Source organism: Lepisma saccharinum, chromosome 22, assembly GCF_977018435.1.
Source record: "Lepisma saccharinum chromosome 22, izLepSacc3.1, whole genome shotgun sequence".
Lineage (NCBI taxonomy): Eukaryota > Metazoa > Arthropoda > Insecta > Zygentoma > Lepismatidae > Lepisma > Lepisma saccharinum.
In genome coordinates this window covers 9,885,208-9,909,259 of record NC_139250.1, presented here as the reverse complement: position 1 = coordinate 9,909,259, position 24,052 = coordinate 9,885,208, and the positions used below count along the sequence as shown (strand labels likewise).

The 24,052-nt window shown below is 40.3% G+C and overlaps 1 protein-coding gene across 4 annotated transcripts in view; it reads left to right on the top strand.

The window, feature by feature from the left end:
* Mp (collagen XV/XVIII-type protein multiplexin) overlaps positions 1–24,052 on the top strand; it is a 739,732-nt gene that overhangs the window by 420,051 nt on the left and 295,629 nt on the right. For all 4 annotated transcript variants that reach the window (XM_083143962.1, XM_083143961.1, XM_083143960.1 and 1 more), the window contains exon 4: positions 21,459–21,530. In XM_083143962.1, the coding sequence (XP_083000088.1) occupies positions 21,459–21,530 (72 nt within the window). The remainder of the gene's footprint in view (positions 1–21,458; positions 21,531–24,052) is intronic.

Sequence of the window (24,052 nt, the reverse complement as noted above, 5' to 3'; positions counted from 1 at the left end):
ATAAATTATTATCAATTTAGTTTTGTGATGTCATTACGTAATCAAACCATCGTGTTCTATTCTTATAATAATGATTATTAAAAAATTGTGCAAGTTTTGGTCGAAATCTTGGATCAGTTAACACACACACACAATATACGCGTACATATATATGAAGGCATATGGGGATGATATGGAAGTATAGAGCTCCACATATTCATGATCTCGGCCATAGTTAGGATGATGCCTCGCGCCCGGCAACTTTTACCCCCTAGGGTTGCCTCCAGGTACCCATTTACAAGGGTGGGTTGGCCTCAGAGCCCCGCAGAAACAGGGAAATTACTGGAAAAAAATCATGGTCCAGATCACCTGCCTAGGGATTCGAACCCTGATCTTCTGCGTGATAGCCTAATACTCTACCAACTGAGCTACCGCGACTATGCTAGCCTCCTTGGCGTAATGGTTAGCACAGCGCGCTACGACGTCACGGATCGCGGGTTCGAATCTCAGCCTAGGCATGGGTGTGAGTGTCCCTTCATTGTTTCATCATATCATCACTCATCTTAATTTTTGCGATTAGTCAAGAGTTACAGAAATAAACCATATATATATATATACACACACACACACACACTGGGATTCACAAGCCTCTAATAAAACGGTAACCGGGATGGCAACCCTGGAAGGATAAAGGCGGCGGGAGCGCGGTACTCATCTCATCTATACAATGGCCGAGATCGTGAACGATCTTTATCCTTCCAGGGTTGCCCCCCTGCCCCCGGTGACCGTTTTATTAGAGGCTTGTGAACCTCAGAACTACGTTATTCAGGGACAAGGTCTCAAAAATTCCCACCAGAGATCGCCTAACGGGGGAATCGAACTCAGATCTCCCGCATGAGTCAGGTGCCTCTACTGACCACCGCGACTTGTAAAAAATGGAGAAATTACATTACAAACATACTTTCCAAAAATCTGCCTGTACTGGCAACCTTAAATCTTACACATATTTTTCCAGCCTTTTCCTTAATGCAAGGTGATGCAAGAAAATGCAATGCCCAAACGAACACACATGTGCGCCTACATTATCCATTGGACGAATTTGACGGGTCTGTTCTGTTTGCGGCCCTGATGAACCAATATGTGGGTACAGCACTGATGGACCAAATGTCTGTTGGACTGAGCTGAGCTAGTTTTGCATTATGCACGCTAAAGAAAATGAGCTCGTCACGTTTAGTACAAATCCTTGACTCTGGAGTGGAGGTTCATTCAAGTATGATGTGCTCGGATATTTGCGGAATGACACACACTGATAAGAAACGATGATATATCGATTAAAGCAACGATTACATGTTTATATAAATTTGCTATAATGCAAAGTGATGGACGGAATGAATCACTGCATATACTCCGCCATCTTGTCTCTGCGCTCACTCACTGAGCGTCACTCTCCTGGGTTCGAGAGTATGCATTACCAATGCAAACCTGAATTCCCCTGACATCTATTGATAAAAATGACAAACATGAATTATGGCCTGAAAGACTGTCGGCATTTCATACTCGTTCTGTAAAAAGTATATTTGTACATAATATGAATGGTATAGCTACTTCATGCGACAAATTATATTTGTTATTAAGTTGAAAAAACAAATTCCTTAGAGTATGTATATACAGAATTAAGTGGCAACATATTCATGAGAAAGAAATACCTTTCGTAACATAATAACTTGACTATCAGTTGCTTTTTCTATAATTTACTGATCTGCCTGCCATCTAGGGACAAGCTATGACAACTAAAAGGTATTCAAATTCGGAAACATGAGTTCAAGCCTCTGAGCAATCTCGCTTTTCCAATTTTGCTTTGCCCTGGTTTGAATTCCGGCTCTTTGTCAGTCCCTTTATAAATCTCATCTTCATAGTAGCGATTAGCCAAAAGTGGAAGAAAAGCGACGCTAAGTAACAAAAATCACATCAAACCAATTTTGCGTTCGCCAGTAGTGGAATGAAGCAACTTGCACAAGATAGGTGTCCTTGACTGGTCTGAAAATGCGATTGAAATGAACAAGAACGTTCTGAAACCGAGTTCATTTCTGCCAGAAGTGCTACACACTCTCTCGGAAATCTGTGAAGGAAGGCCGCGCATAACGGTAAAGAAGGGGAGAACGCGAGTGGGAGGAGCAAAGCAGTGCGCGCTGCTGCAAGCGTCTGGTAGCTGAATTCACTTCCCCTCTCGTGCGTTCTTAGTGGAGCCCTCTCCAGTCACTACTTGCGCAGACACTTGTTTCCGCTCGCTTGCTCCATAGATTACCGGGACGCCATGTGGAAACTTTCCACAAACAAAACATTGCCACTGACGCTTTCATCTAAAGTCGGTGAAATAACTGGTTTCACCTGGTTCACAAGTCCAGTTATTTATACATGCGTTTCGTTATGATAACGCGCTCATTCGGAAGATATCTAGCACAGGCTAGCCCCGTAGCTAAAAATTTTGGCACCCGAGGCAGGCTGTAGTTGCCCCCCCTCTCCCCTCCGGCACTGTCAAGCAGCGGCGGCTCAAGGGGTAGAGCCGCCGTGACATGGCACTACCCTCAGAAGAAACGCATACGTCGCCAAGTAAAGTTAAATGAATACATTGATAGTTTACAGACAAGGAAATTCGAATCTTGCAATCGGTCAAACTGACGTGACGATCGCCCCAACCTCCTCACTGCATCGCCAGCTGTTTCGTTCGTACCCTCGCGAGGCAACAGTCCGTGCTGCCCAAGAGCTGGCCTAACTCATGGACCTAACCAAGTTGACACACGTGCAGAGGGTTTAAGAAGTGTCCGTGAGGAACATTTCCACCATGAGCCGAGAACAAAGTGGCAGGGGCGGGATTAGCCCATAAGAAACCGTGCCCGTCTTCGCCTGGCCTGGCGAGGGAACTTTCGCAGTGTGTACAAGACACAGTTGCCACCTTCAGAAAAAGGTCACTAAATACGATTGGTTTGTAAGAGCCGTTGGGGAAGTAATTTCTGCCTACTTTTGGAGAAACGAACCTAATATTTTTCCAAAGTTAAATTAACATTTTTGATAATAGATAGATGCACCAAGAGGGCCATCCAGACTTTTTTAAAAATATCCTATGATGCGAGTTTCCTTTGGCATTTCGACAATTTCTTTTCATAACAAAGATATTTTCGACATCCAGTTAGAATACGTGTGCATGGGGGAGGAGAAGGTGATAGGATTTGTTTTTCCTTTCCTCTTGTTATTGTTATATTTTTAGGGAAGTTTCCTGTAGTGTATAAAGATAGGTTAGTGAGTGAAGATGAATCGGATTAGTACGTTATTACTTAAACACATGTTGTTTTCCACGTTACCAAACGAGGATAAACATCTTGGCCAGTGGCGCATCCTCAAGGAGGGGGCGGGGGGGCATTGCGGAGGGTTTTTTTCTATTTACTTGATCACATTGGCACTACCCATCATAGTTGCCGCCGGCCGCCACTGCTGTCAAGCACCGACATTTTATGTGGATCCTCAGATCTTCTCTTCTTATGCCATGGATTGTGATATTACATCCTTCAAATTTTGAAATTAGGAAACAAAGGAATAGTCATTAAAAATAATATACCTCATATGTACTTAAAGATTCATAATTATATTTCCGATTTTTAAAAATATTTTAGTTATGTCTTAGCATATGAAGAATAATGTATATAATGTATATAAAAAGTACTATCTATTACTGCTACTACTTTTGGGAAACAGAAAATTCCAGAAATGCAGTGGCGGCGATTGGGTTTACAAACCGGGAGGTAAAGACAGTTTATTTCCCTTTGTATACAAGGTTTAGCAGAGTCCGTGTCGCTTGCGCCGAGGCTTCTTATCGGTTCATTTCCGTCGCGACATATATCAAGGCCTTCCTTGGTGGGTTTTCCCACAATCCGGAGTGTCATTACCGCCGCGCGCACGTGTGTTTATGACGTTGCCCAGCTCCAGCTGTGTTTATCTTCGATTGAAAATGAAAAGGAAGGTGATTGGTAAATTAATGTAAGATGAAAGCATATATGAGGGATATACATTGGGAAATTAGGATTTATGTGAAACTGAGACTTGAGAGAGACTACAAGATGGCTGAGAATATGGAAATGATAGGAACAACGCGTGGAATGCCTTCGAGCATTTACATACCTACAAGAATTCAAATAACGCTTGTATTGATGTTGTGCAAGTGTATCAAAATATTGTGTTTATGTATACGTAGCTATTACTTATATAATGTTTCAGTGTAAACACAGCTGTGTAACGTCATAAACACACGTTTGATATTATGTTTTAAGTGCACTTTATGCACTATGCACCATGTGGCCATAAACACACGTGCGCGCGGCGGTGATGACACTCTGGATTGTGGGAAAACCAGCCGAGGAAGGTCTTGACATATGTCACGGCGGAAATGAACCGATAAGAAGCCTCGGGGCAAACGACACGACACCCAAGTGCGGGTGCAAAAGTGGCGAAAAATGTGGGGGCCAACTCCCTCGCCCCCCCTCATCGCCGTCACTTCTGCAATGTGTACTTCAACCGTCTTCCCTTTTGCTGATTTAGACTAGACATTTTATTATTGCTTTGAATGTATTAGCCTGATTCGGCTTGCGAGCTCTGGGTTTATAGCACCAGACCGACCAGTCTGTCGCAAGTCTTTAGTTAATTAATTAGTGAACAGTAAATAAGATTAACACAAAATGGAAAAAAGCTACTAATAACATCTATTTTTCACCTTATAACTTATTTGAAAATTAATCTTCCTATTCACCTGTGACGTTCCTTTCTGGTGTTCGCCACTGGATCACTACGTCACGGTAGCTAGCCAATCTCCCGGTGCGGCAGAGTTATGACACTCTCCTTAATGTTATGCTACACTGAGCATTCTCAGGACGTAACGATTTGTAAGCTGGGCATAAACAGCCACCTGTAAAGCTGTAAGTCCAATAAATCTTAGTTGAGTTGAGTTGACGTAACGATTTGAAAAAGAAATAGCTTCTTGCAATTTTACAAATTTAATAACACATTTTACCTTTAAACAATCACTGCAAAATAACAACAATATTCACAAACACAATCACATTTCAATTAAGCTGCGGCTTTTCCATCATCTCACGCAACTCAACTTACTTTTTCATTTTCACCCACTGTTGTCCTGGCAACGGAATCAATATAAGATTAGACAGTTCTACAAATGTTTATAAACCGGAAATGACTTCCGCTTCCGATATTGCGTGTAACAAATATACAGCAAAAATTACAAATTTAAATCAGCACAAACAACAGCATTGAAACTAACAAATAAATCAAACAGATTTCTGTGAAATTAACAAAAACAAATAAAATATTACATATGGCCAAAATAAACAAGGCGTATCACACTACATCACAGTGGATTTTACACTATAAATCGTGGTATTTCCACTAACCAATATCTACTTTTCTTCTTATGCTGCTCTGTTTTCTTCTTCCTTTCTCGGAGAATATGGTGTGGGATTATAGTGTTAGCAATCACTTCCAATAACCACTCTTCACAAGCGTACTTTTACTAGCGATTTAAGCTACCGTCTAACGTGTTTAAAAGTAATTTCTCTACGTTCGGATAAACTTTGGTCAACCGCGGAACGTCTGATGGCACTACAGTCAAGCGAGGAAGTAGTTGTTAATTTTTTTGTGTCCCGAACTGATCTATCCTCGTCCCTTTTTCACAAGTCACCCCATTGCAACTCCACGACTGTGATTGGTATTAACACAATCACGCCGTGCTATGTTCTCCAATGGCATTCAGGCTCCTACCCGCCTAGCTAACTAACTAACTCTCTAGCCTTCTTAAACCCGAAGGTTCGTGGCTGCAGCAACACAGACCTTCCATCTGTCCCTATCCTGAGCAAGATCTATATACTCTTTTCCATCCCTACCGATTTCCTTTAGGTCCATCTCAACGTTGTCCCTCCATCTTCGTCTTGGCCTTCCTACAGGTCTCTTACCATCAGGTTTCCCAACAACAATCCTGTAAACTCCTCTTTCATCTCCCATTCGTGCCACATGGCCTGCCCACCTAAGTCTTCTTGATTTAATCATTCTAATAATATCTGGACATGAATACAAATTATGTAGTTCTAAATTATGTAACCTTCTCCACTCACCTGTCTCCTCATCCCCTTTAGGTCCAAATATTTTCCTAAGTATCTTATTTTCAAATACTCTCAATTTATGTTCCTTGTTCAATGTAAGGGACCAGGTTTCGCATCCATAAAATACTACAGGCAAAATTACTGTTTTGTATATTTTAACTTTTAGTTTCTTGGATATTAAACGAGAAGACAAAAGTTTATAAAGAAAGAAGTAACATGAATTTCCTGAATTAAGCCTGCTATTTATTTCCTCTTCAATATAATTTTAATTTGTTAGTGTTACTCCTAAGTACTTGAATTTGGAAACTGGTTCAAACAAGTTGTTATCAATAATTAGATTTTTATATTACCTAACACTTGGTTTCGGCTTGTAAGCATATATTTAGTTTTCTCTTTGCTAAATTCCAAACCTGTCTCTCTAGCTGCTTTGAAAAATATTTTAGCGTTATTCTAGCTACGGCTCCTATTTCGGCACTACGCAATGCATTGTCCTAGTTGTTTTGCTTTGCTAGGATCATCGTTCAACACATGTAACTAAACACGCTCACTGAAACCAAACACTCTCCCTACGCACAATTTCTGTTCCTGTACCTAGTTGAATCGTGACACTTATTTTCAAGTGGTTTTCCCACAACAGACTTATCTAGAAGTCGCGTCATTACTCTAAAGTCTTCAATGAGAAAAAAGGTCGAGTAACATCTTGTATGTTTTCCTTCTCCCCTTAACTCTAATAAGTATAAATTTCTTATTTTCTGACGTTGTTGTTATTTTTGTTTTTAATTTAAATGGCGCCCTCTGTGAGCGTCGCCCTACCCCTCGCTACGGGCCTGGCGCAGGTTATTGAACTTTACGTAATTCCTACTTGCTCTTCCAACAAAGGTATTGGTCTTGTAGGCGTGATGAAACTCGTGCAGATAAAAATACAACAGAAGCCGAAGCTATTGTTATTTATTGATTGCACCTCGTAATTACATCACGAAGAAGAATTAAGTTGAGGTTAAAACCACCTGGCGCCGTTCGATTGGGCGCTCCTTGTAAAAGAGTTGCAAAACATGATTTTTCAGGCGGCATTCATCTTCTGAAGTTCCTTCAGCACCGAAAGGGGCTCACTTATCACACAAGAATCTAGCAACCTCGTCTTGTGACGTCATCGCGGAGTGCCTTCGTTTGTTAGGTTTAGTTATATTAGCCTAAGTACACTACAAATGTATTATATATGCTAAGAGAACCGCTTTAGACGAAGGCATTTTCCTTGGCATTTTTTCTTAACGTTTATGCCATGACCTGAATGTTACCGTGTAAAGTGTCATTTCAGAACCGGTCCTATTTCCATTGCATAACCAATCAGAAGCGAGCTCTAGGTCACGTGCATCTGTAATGGCGGCCGAGTGAGATGTAAACAATGTGTCACTTCAAGTTTTTAGAAACCGATAACTATTGAACCGAGAGGAATAACGTTTCGTGTAAAACGTTATTCGGTACAAAACAATGGCGCTGCTTAAATACATACTTTACAACGTTTACTGTACACTTATAGAAGAATATTTTAGTTGTTTTAATTGTAAATACCGTGCATTCACCAAATGTTGTAACTCGACGCGCCTTTCGTGATGTATGTATAGGGTTTACCAATTTGAACGTCAGATCTTTAAAATTAGATAGAATGAAAACCACAAGTGAAAAGGACATATATTTTTATTTTATTTTGAAGAGCAAAAATGGCATTATGTTTTGAACAATATGACGTTCAAATGTGCACCTCTGCTTCGGTGGGTGGAATGGATTCTGAATGTCCAATTTTCCAGCACGTTTCCACACATATTGAGCGGTATAGCATCGATGGTTCGTTCGATCTTCCGTTTCAGGTCACGAACTGCGCGTGGCTTAGTCTCATAGACATTGGATTTGACATAACCCCATAGAAAATAATCTAGGGGGGTTAGGTCACGTGATCTTGGTGGCCACTTCACATCACCCTTTCTGGACAGAACTCGTCCGGGGAACTTTTCCTGCAATAATTCCATTGTTTGGCGAGCTGAGTGGCAAGTTGCACCGTCCTGTTGGAAAAACACATTGTTGGTGTCAAGATTTGCCAGTTTAGGCCACAGAAACTGCACCACCATATTGCTGTTTCACAGTCACGTGATTCCCATGTTGGTCCTCAAGAAAAAGAAGGCCCGATCACGCCATTGGCCCAAAAAAACACACCACACAGTCACTTTCTTAAGATAAAGGGGTACGTCCAGAATCACTTGCACATTTTCATCTGCCCAAATCCTAGTTTTGTTTGCTCTGTCGGTCGATTATGTTGAGCATAAACTCCTCTCAATGCACGAAATGTCTGTCGAACTGAACACGAATTTTGATACGTACTCGAACAATTTCTATGCGTTGTTGCATTATGTATCTCTCCATGATAACTTGCCACAGACTACTGCACGCAGATGTCTTCCATCTCGTCATTCCAGTCAGTGTTGCCATAACATTCTTTCAAAGTTCTGACGTTCAAATTGGTAGACCCTTTATTACATATTTTAATCGCAAAATCTAACCTAAATGTTCCATAAAATGCTTCCGGTTAAGTACTACCTGTTATGAGATTTTTGGAAGCATTTACATAGCATTTATGCTAGTAAAAATGTTAAAGGAAATCCTTCCGTCTAAAGCAGGCCTAACAATGAAAGCATTCCGAGATGACGTCAGAAGGCGAGGTTGCTACAGTCTTGTGCGATAAGTGTGACCCTATGCTGCCAATGTATTAACCTGTTATTATCGGGAAGTGTATAATGGTGGAGGAATGGTGGAATTACAGGGCAATTGGGGCAATTACAACGCCCAGAAATTTGCTTCGATAACCAGATAAAGACTGGACGGGAATTTTCGCACGATTTTTCTTGCGCGTGAATTCTTTTCGTTAAGAACTGCATCGACACGAGTCTTGGTGTCTCGTCTTGTCTGATGTGAGGTCTGTGTCGCTCTCATGTCGAGTGTCGAAATGCATGGTAGGCTGTAGCAATATGTATAACGTGTCATCGTAAAAATTATTCCAGCTTATAGAGGTCTAAGACAAACAAGTTTTATGAAGGCAGTTTTTTTCCGTTCGACGCTACGAACACTCAAAAAAACTGTATTTTGTTCTGAATATATGCAAACACAGGTTCACAGTTGCAACTAATCGTTCAGGTTTGGTACTACGACAAAATAAATAATATATATTTATAAGTACAGTGAAGCCGCAGTAGTCTAGTCGGCAGTCGACCACCGTGGCGGAGTGGTTAGCACAGCGCGCTACGACTCCAGGGGTTCCGGGTTCGAGTCCCGGGTAAGACATGGATATTTGTGTTTGTCCAAATGAGAAAAACTGAAAATTGAGAAAAAGCTAGAAATGAAAAATTGACAAAAATGTGAAAAACAGGGGATACTACAGCTTACGGGTATTCCTTTAAAGATAAAAAGAAGTCGATAGGGCGTCGCTACTTCCGACCACTGCCCGGATGTGATGGCTGCCTGGCTGGCTGCTTGACTGGTTTGGAGGAATAGGACATGTTCTAATTGCTACTGGCTTTTCTCGACTAGATTCTGTGGAACAGCCAATCGGAGCAAAGTTTGGCCATGTGAAGATAGTCTGAGTTTGCAAAGGGGAGTTTTGTCTATGGTTTCGGAGCGTTGGCTGGTTTTGTTATTCATCGATAAAGGAAAAAAAAGTAAAGAGATGACGTGCAGTGCATTTGTGTGTAGTGCATTAATATTTAGGTATTTATGCAAAGCGATAAGATGTGTACGTGACAAATAGCCGAAAATGAAAATCCTTATTAAATGTTTTTTTTTTAAATTCTGCGATTCTCATGTATGAATATGCTTACCTGAGTTCATAGAAAAGTTTTTTCGGTACGCATTGATTACCATAATTTTTGTCGAGCCAATTTCTAGTCCATACTTTCATTTTTAAATTTTTAATAAAAGCACAAAGCAGTAATTCTCCTACAACACTCTTCAAATTGCTCGTCCATCTTTACAGATTGTCTGCTCTGCGCAATGTCTTATGGGAACAAAAGTCTATCGACAAGTACGGTAACACGTATAGTGTGAGGCGAAAACTAGCAAATGGGTAGCCAGTCCAGCGCCAACTAGGGCATTCCTACTGGAAATCCAGTTCCGTGTGATCCGGGCTTAAGTCTCTTAAATTACATATTTACTTTTCTAGAATGAAGTATGTGTACTTTGTTTAAGCAAGTGTAAAAGATGACTTCTTAAAGTACTCGAAGTTAGCAAAAATATGATTATAGACTGGGTGCACACCCATATAAATAATTCTGCCGCCGCCTATTCTTATGGGTACCATGAAGTGCAATATCCTTGAAGGTTGGTCCTGGACTGAAAAAGCTTGAGAGCCACAGCCAGTGATGTGCGTTTACGCGTAAACAACAGTCTACATTCTACACGTAGACTATGTTATACACGTAGATTACGTAATCTATGTAAACTACATGGCGAAAGGTGATAACTTAGCAAAGAGCGCCGAGGTATTAAAAGAAAATTATACTACGTATCAGTTGCAGATGTGTGAGGAGAACTTTTCATACTCTTTCTTTCAAATTAGAAAAATTTCTCACCTGGGAAGAAACTTAATATAGGAAATATTCTAGTGTTTTATGGGGAAAAGACCACTCTTGCCTCACGACTGCCATCTGTTGTTGTTTTTTGCATACTATTTATCTTCTTCCATAGTTGATAATAGAAGAGAAGATAAATTTTGTTGTAAATAGGGTTCTTTTCATTTCGTTATGAACCAATATAGTTGAAAATGTCACTTTCATTTCATGAAACTCTTGAAAATTAATTTTAATGCACTTTAGATTGTCTACGTACTATGTAAACTACAACCCAATGTAATCTACGCGTAGATTACGTGTAGACAACGCATGTAGACGTAAACTTATAGTCTACGGCACATCACTTACCACGGCACTACAGGCTTCTATAGCTGTCTGCAGTCTTTTAGAACAACTAAAATCTACTTTAGATACTAACGCATATCAGTCATTATATAAAACACCCTTTGGTTATTAAATACGTTCCAGCATACACTTTCATACTTATTAGGACATCTTGTTAGTAAAATATGGGCCTCTTGTAGAAACCCTCTGGCCTCGTGTTTAATCGCACGAACAAGCATCTGAACTCCATCCAGAACGCTTCAGCGGCTCCCGTTGCTCAATTGTCCACCTGAAGAACGCTATCAGCGCCATCTGTACGATGCCACTTGCGATCCATTACCATTCCTAAAGAGGCGTGACGAATCCGTTCAGAAGGCCGCCATCCTGCGTTGAAAATGGGTAATGACCGTTAATTGCCAAATTAAACATGATGCGACGGCGATTTCAAGCGATATTGGCAGGAATTAAAAACTTGTTTTTGATTTTTACCGGTTTTTGTTGTTCCCTTCGTGTTGTCCCCTTCCGTTGCGTATTATGAAACGGAAGCAAACAGCAGTTACTTGTAATGAAATTTATGGTTGCATTCTTCAACGCTAATTCAGCACACACATATATCAATGTCCTGTAATCAGTCAGGGCCAGAAGCAGAGACGTCGCCACTGGGGAAGCGAGGGAGGGCTGAAGCCCACGGTGAAAGTATCACTTTGTTTACCCAAATACCTATACGAGATACATTAAAAATTGAGCAAACTTGCAAAGGATGCAGAAAAAGACAGAAGAAAAGGAAGAGCGAGAAAGATGTAGAAAGCGTGGGAGGAAAAAGGAGAAAAAGATAGACGAAGCAAGGAAGAGAGAAGGATAGACGGGCGGCGCCAGGATTAATCGTCTAGGGGTGCTGAATGAATTTTTGGAAGTATGATGTTGAAAATTTTAAAAGAAAAACGTGAAACATCAAATAACATTCAATTCTAGTAGGCTTTTATGAAACTATGCCAATGAAACTCAAGACTATTGTAATAACTTGCTTAATTTTCTATGTATTTGTATAATTTAACAGCTTCTCTGCCCCTTTTGACTAATCGCGGCGATGAAGGTGACTGATGATTAGTTGACATTGATGAAGGGACAGGGTGGGGAGTCTAACCCGGGAACTTCCCTGGAAAGTCGAATAAGGAACTCGGCCACTGAACCATAGCTTCATTTTTGCTTCCTTTTCCCACGAGAAGCGCATGTTTCGTAATTTGAAATGAATAAGGCTTGCTCAAGGCAGACCAATGGCATACGATATTGCGTCCTACACTCAAAGAAAATGGTTATACAATTTAAACATGCAAACGATAATTGCAATCGTATTGAACATGTAAACACATGAAATATTAGACCATCCTTGCTATTGTCAATAATGCCTGAAAAAGACAGCTCACACTAATCTGTAGGTAATTCTCGAAAACCATAACAGGACCAGCTGAATAAACAAAAGAGGAAACAGTGCGTAACAAAGATAATTATGAAAGAGAGACAACAGTCGCTGATCTTTGTAGAGACTGCCTCCACTATAGTGGAAAACACAGAAAACTAAATGCATCATATCAATTGATGCACCAAAATGCATCGTTTGATGCACTAAAGTGTGTTTTATGGCTTCTTCAAAGAATCAGATTCACATTTGATGCATTAGGGTGCATTTTTGTATGTCGTGAAAGAAACACCAAAATGCATAATTCATGTGAGGATTTATTTCAGTCGAGTTGCACTTCAATGCATCAGTTGATGTTCCTTGATGCACCTTCCTGCATCTTTTTTGGTGATGCACCGTATCATTTTCGTCCGAACTACAGACTTTATGTAGCTCACTTGCAACAATCGGTGTTGTTGCCTGATTCTCATATTGAGGACCCGTTATTCGATTTCACGAATTCTGAATTCGTTACAAGATTGTCAAATTGGGGTTTCGTTACCCGATTTTGATTTTGAAATCTGGATTCGTTATTCCAGGAGCGTATATTCGAGGCTAGCTATGCTATCTGCAAAGCCTGAAGCCTAGAAAGTAAAATACGGAAGAAAAATCCGTTCGAAACTGTGAATTAACACGATTAAAGAAAAGTATAATGGCGATTCTTTGGAGTTGGCAACCTGATTTTTTTGGAGTTGGCAACCTGAATTCTTTGTAGTTGGCAACCTGAATTCTTTGGAGTTGGCAACCTGAATTCTTTGGAGTTGGCAACCTTAATTGTTTGGAGTTGGCAACCTAAAATTTTTGGAGTTGGCAACCTGAATTTTTTGGAGTTGGCAACCTGAATTTTTTGGAGTTGGCAACCTGAATTCGTAGGAGTTGGCAACCTGAATTCGTAGGAGTTGGCAACCTGGATTCTTTGGAGTTGGCAACCTGGATTCTTAGAAGTTTGCAACCTGACTACCGTTGTGATGGCATCGTGACTTCCTTGAAGATGTCAAGAATGAGCTTATTTTTCTCCCTTCATCCATAGCCTAGGACCAGGTGTAGTGAGTTAGTCCAGGTTTTAGACTCAGCATACGCCACTGCGTTATTCTATTCACATATTTTGAGTTCTTTACCCGATTTTCCAATCCAGGATTACTAGATTTCCGAATTTCGCCGTACGGTCTAAGGCGCTGTGCTTTGGACTCCGACTGCGGGACGGCATGGGTTCGAGTCCTCCTCGCTTCAGTCTCTGGGGTTTCGGCCTGTGTATAGGACCGGTGGCAACCCACCATCTTGAGGAAATTGGGGAGCTACGAGTGAGTAGCGTAATCCGGTCACGGATATCTCCTTTAACGGCTGGGGGTTCGACGTGCTGACCCCATCACCGGTTGTAGACCTCCACACCTCTAGGTAGGATTGTGGTAGGGAGACTGGCAGTCGGGAGATAGGCCAAGGCCCTTCAAGGGCTGTCGAGCCACGGATTAAATTCGACAGTCCCTAATAATGAAACATATAATCTTTAACTATTAGTTATACATTATTAAACACCTCTAACCATCAGACCAACATTTTCCGTAAATTACAAACGCAGATATCACTTCTTAATATGACAGATTGATTATATTGTTTAATAGAATTCAACAGATAAGAAAAAAAATAGAATGGAATAAAAATAGAATTACTAAAGATGTATTGTGACTAATGTTAGAAAATTAAATATTAATTGGAGCCCAGCATACCAGAGATCGTGAAAAACTCGAGAAAAATTATCATAGATGGTGCAACAAAACACAATACAAAACACTGATAATGAATAAGGGATCGAATTTCAATGTAAGATTGTCTTATCTTACATAAGGAAATATTGGTTTAGTTCTTTAATCGTTGTTGTTAAGGTAAAAAACTTTGGCCATAAAGAATAATAAAAGGTACTTTCTAGACTTCTATCACACATTGAAACACGAGAAAATTGCATGAAGGCGATTTCCTAGCTTACATACATATAGTTAATATATTAATAGAAGAAACTTTATTGAAGTTTTATTACGAATAATTTGTTTTGTTGATCTGAACTTTGGCTGCAACAAATATTAGGATCTACATATACGTATACAGTAGGTATACAGTACATAACGAAATGTTTTATATAGGACTGAGCTGATACCGGTGTTGTATCGGAATCAGCCGATACCAGTAGTATCGGAAAGTATAGGTTGGAAGTCATTTACCGATACCAGCCGATGCTAGTGCCGCAATTTTCTTCAAGGGGTCTGCAAATTATGCAAAATTCGAACTTTATTTTCAATTTGCACCCATTTTGTAATTTAGGTATAACATCTGTTTTAATATTTTAATGTAATTCTTGAATATTCTCAAGCAAATTTCTTGATTGTGCCATAATTGGATAATATTTACACACTAATATTGATCAATATTTTGAACAATAATTAAACCAATATTTCCTTATGTAAGATAGATAATGCTTGCATTGAGATTTGATCTCTTATTCATTATCAGTGTTTCGTGTTGTGTTTTGTTGCACCATCTATGACAATTTTTCTCGAGTTTTTCACGATGTTTCGTATGCTGAGTTCCAATTAATTTTTTAACATTAGTAACAATAAATCTTTAGTATTTCTATTTTTTCTTATCTGTTGATTTTTTTAAACAATTCTATTTATAGCAATTCTGAAGTATTATCTTACTAACTTTTCACCTTCCGCAAAACCGGTAACGATTTATATTAACTCGGCAAAACCCCCGTCATGACTTCTATTGATTTTAGTTTCAGATTGAAAGATATCACAGAAAGCAACGAGACGATTGCGAGAAAACGTGGGGGTCGGTATGCTTTCTGCGCATGCGCCAGTCTTTACGGCAGTGATTCGCAAAGTGTGCGCCGCGGCGCCCTGAGGCACCGTGCCTGGCTTGCAGGGGCGCCGCGAATTGTTTCCAATATTTTCACTGAAATGATATGATTGTTCCAAATATGTGCTTAGTACTTTTTACGATAAACTGTTTCTGAATTTGAAATGTGTGCTAATTTTTTAACTAAAGGCAAGCAACCTAACGACACAAGTGTTAGGTAGGCCTACTTGTCGTCGCGGTAAAATCTTGAAACACAAAGGGCGCCCGCCTTGTAATCAAGGAGTCCCGCGTTCGATACCCGGTGGAGGCATATAGTGGTTCGGTACAGACTTTAAACTCAAGGTCCAGTCCCGATTAAGCCTTACTGTGCATGAAGTGGACTTAAAACACCAAATCAACCAACCATCCAAGGGCGTCGTGAAACGAACAAGTTTGCTTTACGGGAAGCGTATTTACAAACCCTCAAGTGCTGCAGAACCAGAGGTATATAACGCTCTCTTACTGGCTCTGCGCACCGGAAGTGTTTACGCTCCGTGTCCGTCATTCCTTGTTTCACTGTTTACAGGATAAGTATGGAATGATCAGGCTCGTGATTACTTAAGAATAAAATTTATACTCAAATTGTCGAAATCATGCTAAGAAATATATATTTCAATGAAAAAAGACTGTTGATTGTTTAAAAATAGTTTTCAAGTTATAAAAATCAATCAATATGAGGCCACCGAAAACAATAATTTTGATACCTCTAACAGCGCTTGTAAAATAATTATATGAAGTGATTACTGCATTAAAGGAGAAAGTTCATAATTCCATTTCTGTATAATCAACCATGGACGTGATATGGAAAATATACAATAAATGGGAAGGTGCATAAGTTGTTACAATGTTTGCACTGATGTGACTTCAAATAACATGAAGAGTTTTGATTTCCTCTCTTTGGAAGCATTAATTTGAAAATGTGCTAAAAAATTAACTTTAGATTGAAGGGGTTTCTTATCTTGTTGGGATGGATCTCTGAAATCTATACTGTCAGTTACAACCCTGCCATCTAGCGTTACCTTGAAGAAACACTGCATTAACTTCCGGAATGACAGCCAATCAGAAGCCACATATCGCTGGAGCTTCTGCAGCACTATAGGGTTTGTAAATACGCGTAAAGCAAACTTGTTCGTTTCACGACGCCCTTAGTTGGTTGGTTGAAGCATGCTTGATCCTTAATGTCTGGCTTGACAAGCAGTCGTTTCTGGCATGAATCGGTAAGAGTCTAGTTTACGATCCAGGCGGCATAAGGAATACGTGTCATATATCGTTGGAAAGGTTATTGTATAAGGAATTCAACAAACTAAATCCAAAGGCGAGGAAAAATTTCCTGGAGGAGAAAATCGAGAAAAACCGATGTTGTCCGGATATACGTGATTGAACGTACTGAGGACATTTTTCGATGATGAAGCACATATTTAGGGGTGAAATGAGTGCTAATGGTACCTAACCTAACAGGCCTAACCCAACCTAGTAGGCATACCTCGTTCCCGTGAATGGTTAGTGACAGAAAGTGTAAAAAGAAAAACTTACTTACCCTACGGATGCCGGAGCGCCGGCTGTCTGCTAGCACGGTTTTGTAAATGGGCAAGAAGGAGTGCGCAAGAAGGACGTAAACGGGTAAGAAGGAGTGGGCAAGAAGGACGTTCGACTGACAAATTTAGATTCAAGCCTAGGCAGGTAGGGCCTGGCCGTCAAGGGCTGTCGCGCCACTCGTTAGGCTATTTATTTTCATAAAACTATGCTGTTTCCGAGGTTAAAATTTCCATATCTTGTACAAGCTGAGGCTGTAAATTGGCACTCAGCACACACAAGGACAAACTCAGGACAACGCAACTCCACAGAGGATTATCCTGGCCGTAGATCCAGGCGGCATAGCCTTGTTAGCCTGCAAGGAGTAGAGTGTACTACGGTGCCTTAACAGAAGGTAATTCTCAGAATGTTAGCGTGGAATGTTAATTGGACATTATCCATCGTGTATAGGTGTAGCATGTCTCCACATTAGAAGAATGTAGGTTTGATATGTATGTATGTTTCAAGTTCTTTACTTGTGTATATTTTCTCTACTTTATTTTCTTGTTAACAACGTTAGGTAAGGGAATCATACAAAAACAAGATGTGTATGTTGTATTTACCTAACGTAACCTACTAGTTCACAATGACGTATCGAGAAAAAATATGGAGACATACTACACCTGTCCATCGTCTAGTGTTTTAAATTATATTTATTCTAACACTCTTCTCTAGTCCTTTGCCGGTGGTGGGAATTTGTAGTAAAAATCACAGGACTGTAGTAAGTTCGATGGCAAAAGAAATTTCACCTGAAGACGAGAGAACATTGCATGCTTACCAGAAGGCCACTCCATGCACCCCTTTATTAGCAAGTCGTACAGTCACTGACATTTCTAGGTTGTAATAATCCCATTGAATGTCAGTGGGGTTGTTGTAACCCAGAATTGTCCGTGACTGTACTGCTCTAACACTCTGAGTTCCAGAATTTTCGTTGTAAAGTCACGTACACTTCTGGGTTGTAACAACCCTATTGACTTTCCATGGGAGCATTACATCCCAGAATTGTCCGTGCCTGTACACAGAGTTATGGAAAACATCAAAATCGCTACCGAGGATAAATTTTTATATATCGTGTCAAGGTGGGTTGATTTAATCGCGATTTAAATCAATTAATTTTTTAAAAATAATCACTGATTTAAATCACTTGATAGAAATAATTTAAATAACAAATAATGCACATAAGGATTTTGTAGATATCAGAATTGCTTTTGGTGAAAGTACATTAATCTCGTAATCATTTAATTGTGTTTATTAGGCTCTAAGAGAGGAAACAAAACATATGTAGTGATGGTGTGAAGCTCATATGAAAGGAAATAATACATTATAGGTAAACTGTTTCTCTTGATTTAACATCGCGCTACGAAGCCAGGGATCCCGGGTTCGAATCCTGATATGAGCATGGATGTTTGTGAGTGTCCATTCATCAATTTTGTCATATCGTCACTCATCCCCATCTTTGCAAATTAGCCAAAAGTGGCACAAAACGCGAAGTAAAACAAAGCAAATCAAATCAAAAACAAGGCAGCTGATATTTTGCAAACTATAATTTTAAAAAATGCCAAAATTCAGCTACAAAAACTATAAGAAATATTTTAAGTTACAATTATATAGTACATCCAGAATTTTTTATTTTAAGCAGAAGAAAAGTTACTGAAATTATTATAGTTTCATTAACACACTCAAGAAACATTCCCATAGTAGGTTCATATATTCAGTATCAGAAACAAAAAAATGTATATTTACACATAATATTTTATTTGCTTTGATCAAACTGTTCAATGTTTTACAGGGCTGTTTACAAGAGAAAGCCTGTCTATGAAATAGCATGTATCTAGACCCTATATGTATGGTGACAAAAACCATACAAGCAATTTTAAGCGTGTTTATAAAAAAAATATTAAAAAATCGATTTAAATCAAACAAATAATCATAAATGATTTTTTATCCACCCTGATTCGTGTGCTATACCCCGAAATCGATGTTGAAAACTCCAATTCGGGAGGCAGATGTCGCTGTGGGTGTCTTGGCCAGTCGTTGTGTGTCATGGGTAACATTAAAAAAGTCTAACACACGAGAAGAGAGCATGGCTGCATTTCACGGTACATTCTCTCGTTGTCTTTGTAGTCCATATCCTGGAGCGTATTGTTCCTACAGCAGCTTCTTGCGTATTGTTTGGAGCTGCTCATCTTCCAAATGGAATTCTCGTGACTTTCTTCGTTTATAAACAATACGTCTGCTTGCATGAAAAAGAGGCCTTCCACATAATACCATTGTTGTCGCAGCACTCTGATTGTTCCAGGGTCGGATTGTTGGAGGTGTTAATTTTTCAGGGCGTGAGGATTCTGGCAGTGTCTCTAACTCGGAGAACTGGCTTTGAACTGGCTCCAAACATATATACTAGATATTTCTTTCGTTCTGTATGTGTAATTGATACCTGACAGAATATTTTGGATTCTCACAAGTAGATTGTAATTCGAGAGTAACGTTGGTCGGTTGTTCTCTTCTTTGTAACTTGGTTAAGCTATATCGTATTGGAGAGGAGGAGGAAAACATTATGTTATCTCTTTCCCTCATTCTCACCAACAAGTCTAATGTTGGAGAAATAATTCAAATATTAAATATTTAAAGGTAACTTTGTTTTTTGTTGAAAAACAAATCAGTTTTGGCCCAAAATTTCAGCCATTTGAATTATAGTTGGTGAAATGTACTGAAAAACAATGTATTTTACCCCAGCTTTCTATTGTTTTTCTTAGTTGAGTTATCACATTTATTACAACTGTCTGCAAAGTACAGAAATGCCTGAAGCAATGTAACAAAAATTGCCTCCATTTTTAAATGATGTCATTCATGTATAAAAGAAATAATACCTGGTTTGAACTACCCTTGCGTAGAGGCTACAAGAACAAGAAATAGAATTATTTAAAAATTGTTAGGCAACCCTTTTTTTTTCTTTTTGGACCATTTGAAATGGATTTACCCAATATTGACTAAGTCATAACAAAGAATCAATTACTGTAAGAAAAGAAAACAATATTAGTATTTGTCCAATTATATGAAGAGACCCAATTCTCTCCAATTTTCTTACGGATTTTTTTTTTTTTTTTTTTTTTGTGAAAAACTGGAACACCCTGGTTGGAACTTTTCGAATCCTGGTAAGAAATATATTACCTTTTTTCTTTGCATGGAATTAACAGTATTCGGAATAAAGTTCATACCAAGGTTATTAAAGGTCCAGGAATTTTAAATAAATTCGATTCCGGTCCAGGAGAGAAAATCAGCAAGCGTAAATGGGTTCTGTACCGTAAAGAACCTTTCTATCTGTAATGTATTTCAATTCGGTCCAGGGACCTTTTTTTCGGGATCAGTTTGGTCCAAGTTTCGTATTGAAATGAAACAATACGCAACTTGGACCGAATTTAAACTGTGCGAGAAGAGGTTCCGGTCCTCTTGCGGAACCCAATAAAACCCATTAGAATTTATGGGTTCCGGGATCTTTAAAAACCCTGGAATAGAGTTCATTTGTTCTCTTAAGGCTTTTTTTTTTGCCCCAGATGTTCAATAGTGCATATTTTTCAGTCAGATATTTTTAAATGGAGAGTGAATACATTCAGAATCCGCATTGCGCAGAAAAAGAAATATATACTGCAACCAGTGCCTGGAATCGAAGCATGGGCTCTGTAGCGGAAATTTACAATCTGTCTCGCGATGTTAATTGATCCGTCGTCTTCCACATCGCCTCGTTTAACAGGCTAATTTGTCTTCCGTCAGCGGTCGATTTTTTTCCATGTTGGCAAAACTGTCACTTACTATCTTCATTGAGGGAATCCCCCAAGGGCTCCCCTCGCTCTTGTGCCGTCCCCCACTTCCCCCCTGCACCGCACGCCGACCAATGAGAGCGCCGCTCGCGGGCGCTTTAACTGTCTGGCAAAGACCTCGTGCTTCGCAGTGTGTGAGGATCCCGCGTGCGGTCGGGAACACGTTCTCTGGTGTCCGTGTGCTATTTGCGGTGTGCTTCGTTTTGGTCTCGTGTTTACGCGATGCTCCTCCCGTCGGGAACTGGTCTTAGGATACAACAGTGCGTGCCCATGACACCCAGTTCATCAGAGCTTTCGAACAGCCGACGTCATCAGTCTCCTCCTTACCAGAAGCTATAAAACCGAAGCTCTTTGCCGAATTTGCGGACAGTCCTTCTTGCATAGCTCTAGAGACTTTATTCTTCGTATCCACAACCCCAGTGCGCGCGCAGATCCGTATTTCGTACGGTTACGGTCAACGGTATCCGTGGCTGTCGAACGGATACGAACCTAAGACCTAAAGGATGTACAGCGTTGGTGCCGAATTGTTGCGGAGCTTGTGAGAGTACTTTCGCGTAAGCTACTACAGTTCTTCCCAATGCCGATCGTGTGTGCTTATAGCTTTTATAGACTCCTATGGTCTTACTTGTTCCTTTTTGCCTTGAAGGGTACACTACAGGAACTGAAGCTGTTCGGAGATCCACACAAAGCGGAAGTCCACTGCGAAAACATCTTCCAGGTAAGTCCATTTTCATTTGGCTTTATTGTTTTAGTTTTTCTTGAGTTTCTTCTGTTACCAGCTTCGTCGCCTTGTTTGCGAGTGTCAATATCGAGAGAAGCCATTGTGAGGTTCGATCTGTGCGAAGCCTTACTATCAAGAAAGGATGCTGTATTGAAGAGCACCTGAAGTGTTGTCGTTGGCTGGAATAGAATAGGCGATAAGGAAAGAAAGGGGGAGAGGTTGTTCACTTTTCCAAGCTGTGTAGGTAAATATGTTTTGCCAGAGCGGCATAGCAGCCAGAACCCATGCGAATAAAGACTGGCGCAGTGCCGCGTTAGTGAGTTCTGGGTTCGAATCCCAGTCAGAGATTGGATATTCCATTGTTGCTTACTCGGTAATGCATCCCATCCCATTGCTGCCGTTATCCTGAGTAAGTTATAAAATTAGAGTAATTGATCATCATTGGCGTATCTTAGCGAGGGGGCACTTGCCTCCCAGAATTTTCAGGTTTAATAAAAATTTCGAATGACTTCCTGGGAACTGAGGAACAAAGAAATAGAAAGAGTAACTTTTGTGATTTCGCAAATGTAACAGTTATTTAGCAAATAATACTTGATTGCTATTATTATGGGATGGATAACTTTTTTATTCTGCTCAACTTCCCCCAATTAGACCACATGTTGATCAGCGTAACGCCGTCTGCTTTGAAGTCCAATTCATACTCATATAGGCTAATCAGGACGGGACCCAATAGTTTACTGTTAGATCAAACCACCACGCAGCTTACTTGCTGGGAGTCGAACACGCAACCTCTTGATTACACAGCGAGAACATCATCCACTCCTGGGAATCTTCGATTTACTGATAGAACAGTAAGCACTGCTCTGTTTTTAGAACTCTGCCGGACATTCATGTTACTCAAAATACCAACCCAAGACACTTGGCTGTCTGAATATTTCAGAAATCAATGTAATCATTTGTTGGCTATTACAGGAACTAAAATTAACCATGAGCATATTTGGAAACTGAGTAAGTAAAGAAAGCGACCATCGACTTGAAGTTTCTTTTACACGTTCTTCTAAATTATTTTTCCATTGAATCTTTTCTGGTAGCTTCGTCGCCTTGTAATGAAGGGGTGGCACATAGTGGTTTGGATCCGACTTTAAACTGTAGGTCCAGTTCCGATTGGCCTTACTGTGCATAAAGTGAACTTAAAGCGCCAATCAATCATATTTCTTTTCTTCTCTCTCGGAGATGAAATGAATGATAGGATCATTGGCGGCGATTGGGTTCCAAAACCCGGGGGGGGGGGGCAATGTGCCAAAACTGGAAGGGGCGGGAAAAGAGTGTATATTTCCCTTTGAAGATAAAGTAAAGTTTAGAATAGTGCGGGGACAAAAGTGGCGAGAAAAGGGGGGAACTGCCCCCCGTGCCCCCTAATCGCCGCCACTGGATAGAATAATTATAATGATACACCCACACCTTAGTTAGGGTTCGAACCTGAGGTTCCGGTCTTTGTAGTACACGCTATGTTACACACAAACACATTCAATATATTATAATATATAATATTATAGGTAATGCTCCCCGTGCACTTTATACGTAAGGGAACAAAGGCGGGGGGGAGGCTCCACGCATTCTATCGATCTCGGCAATTTTGGAGTTGATGTGATCAGCACCACGCTCCGGTCGCCTTTACCTCCCCCGGTCCCATTTATTTGAGGCGGGGTGGGCCTCAGAGCCGCTTTAAACGGGGACAATGCCGAATAGATTCCGACCTTACATCACCCATCCCGGGAATCGAACCCGGGTTCGAGTTCCGGCTTGGGCATGGAAGTCCATTCATCAGTTTAATCATATCATCACTCATCGTCGCGACTAATCCAAAGTAGCAGAAAAGCGACGCTAAATAACAAATTTGCAAAGTGTGTGTGCGTCTGCTTTACATAACATACGAGCAATAATATTTAAATCGCACCTTGGTTGTAAGAATGTCGCAACTATGGATGCCTCTTCAAATAACGTTTGCCTCAAACAAGGCCTGAGTTCTTGTACGACATGTGAGAGCTTGAGAACAAAGATTGCCCTGTGCCAAAAACACTCAAGACAAATATATTTCGCATCTCCCCCACCCCCTGTAGGCGCAAGAAGGTTTGTCGAGTGCGTAAGCAAACATACCACCATCCTTTCCCACGTGAACGGAGGAGGAATTACGTAACAAAAGAGCAACGCTCATTTTGACCAATTAGCTTCTCGTTACCAAGGGCTGAAGTGCGCCAAGCTGGCTGGGACGGCTGTCGGTTAGCCTATCTGTTATTGAATTCCACTTTGTGCGTCCGTCTGGCATTCGTTCTTTCTTCTGGCACAGTTGCGTTGTCACAGAAGTTTTTTCGGGTGTATTCAAGAATGGACGAAGAATTTTCAGCTGATCTGTGCCCCTGTTTTCATGGCTACCAAGATTTATATTTACCCACTTTTCTCTTTCTTTCTATTTTCCCACTTTTATCTCTCTTTCTCTCTGTTCCCACTTTTCTCCCTTT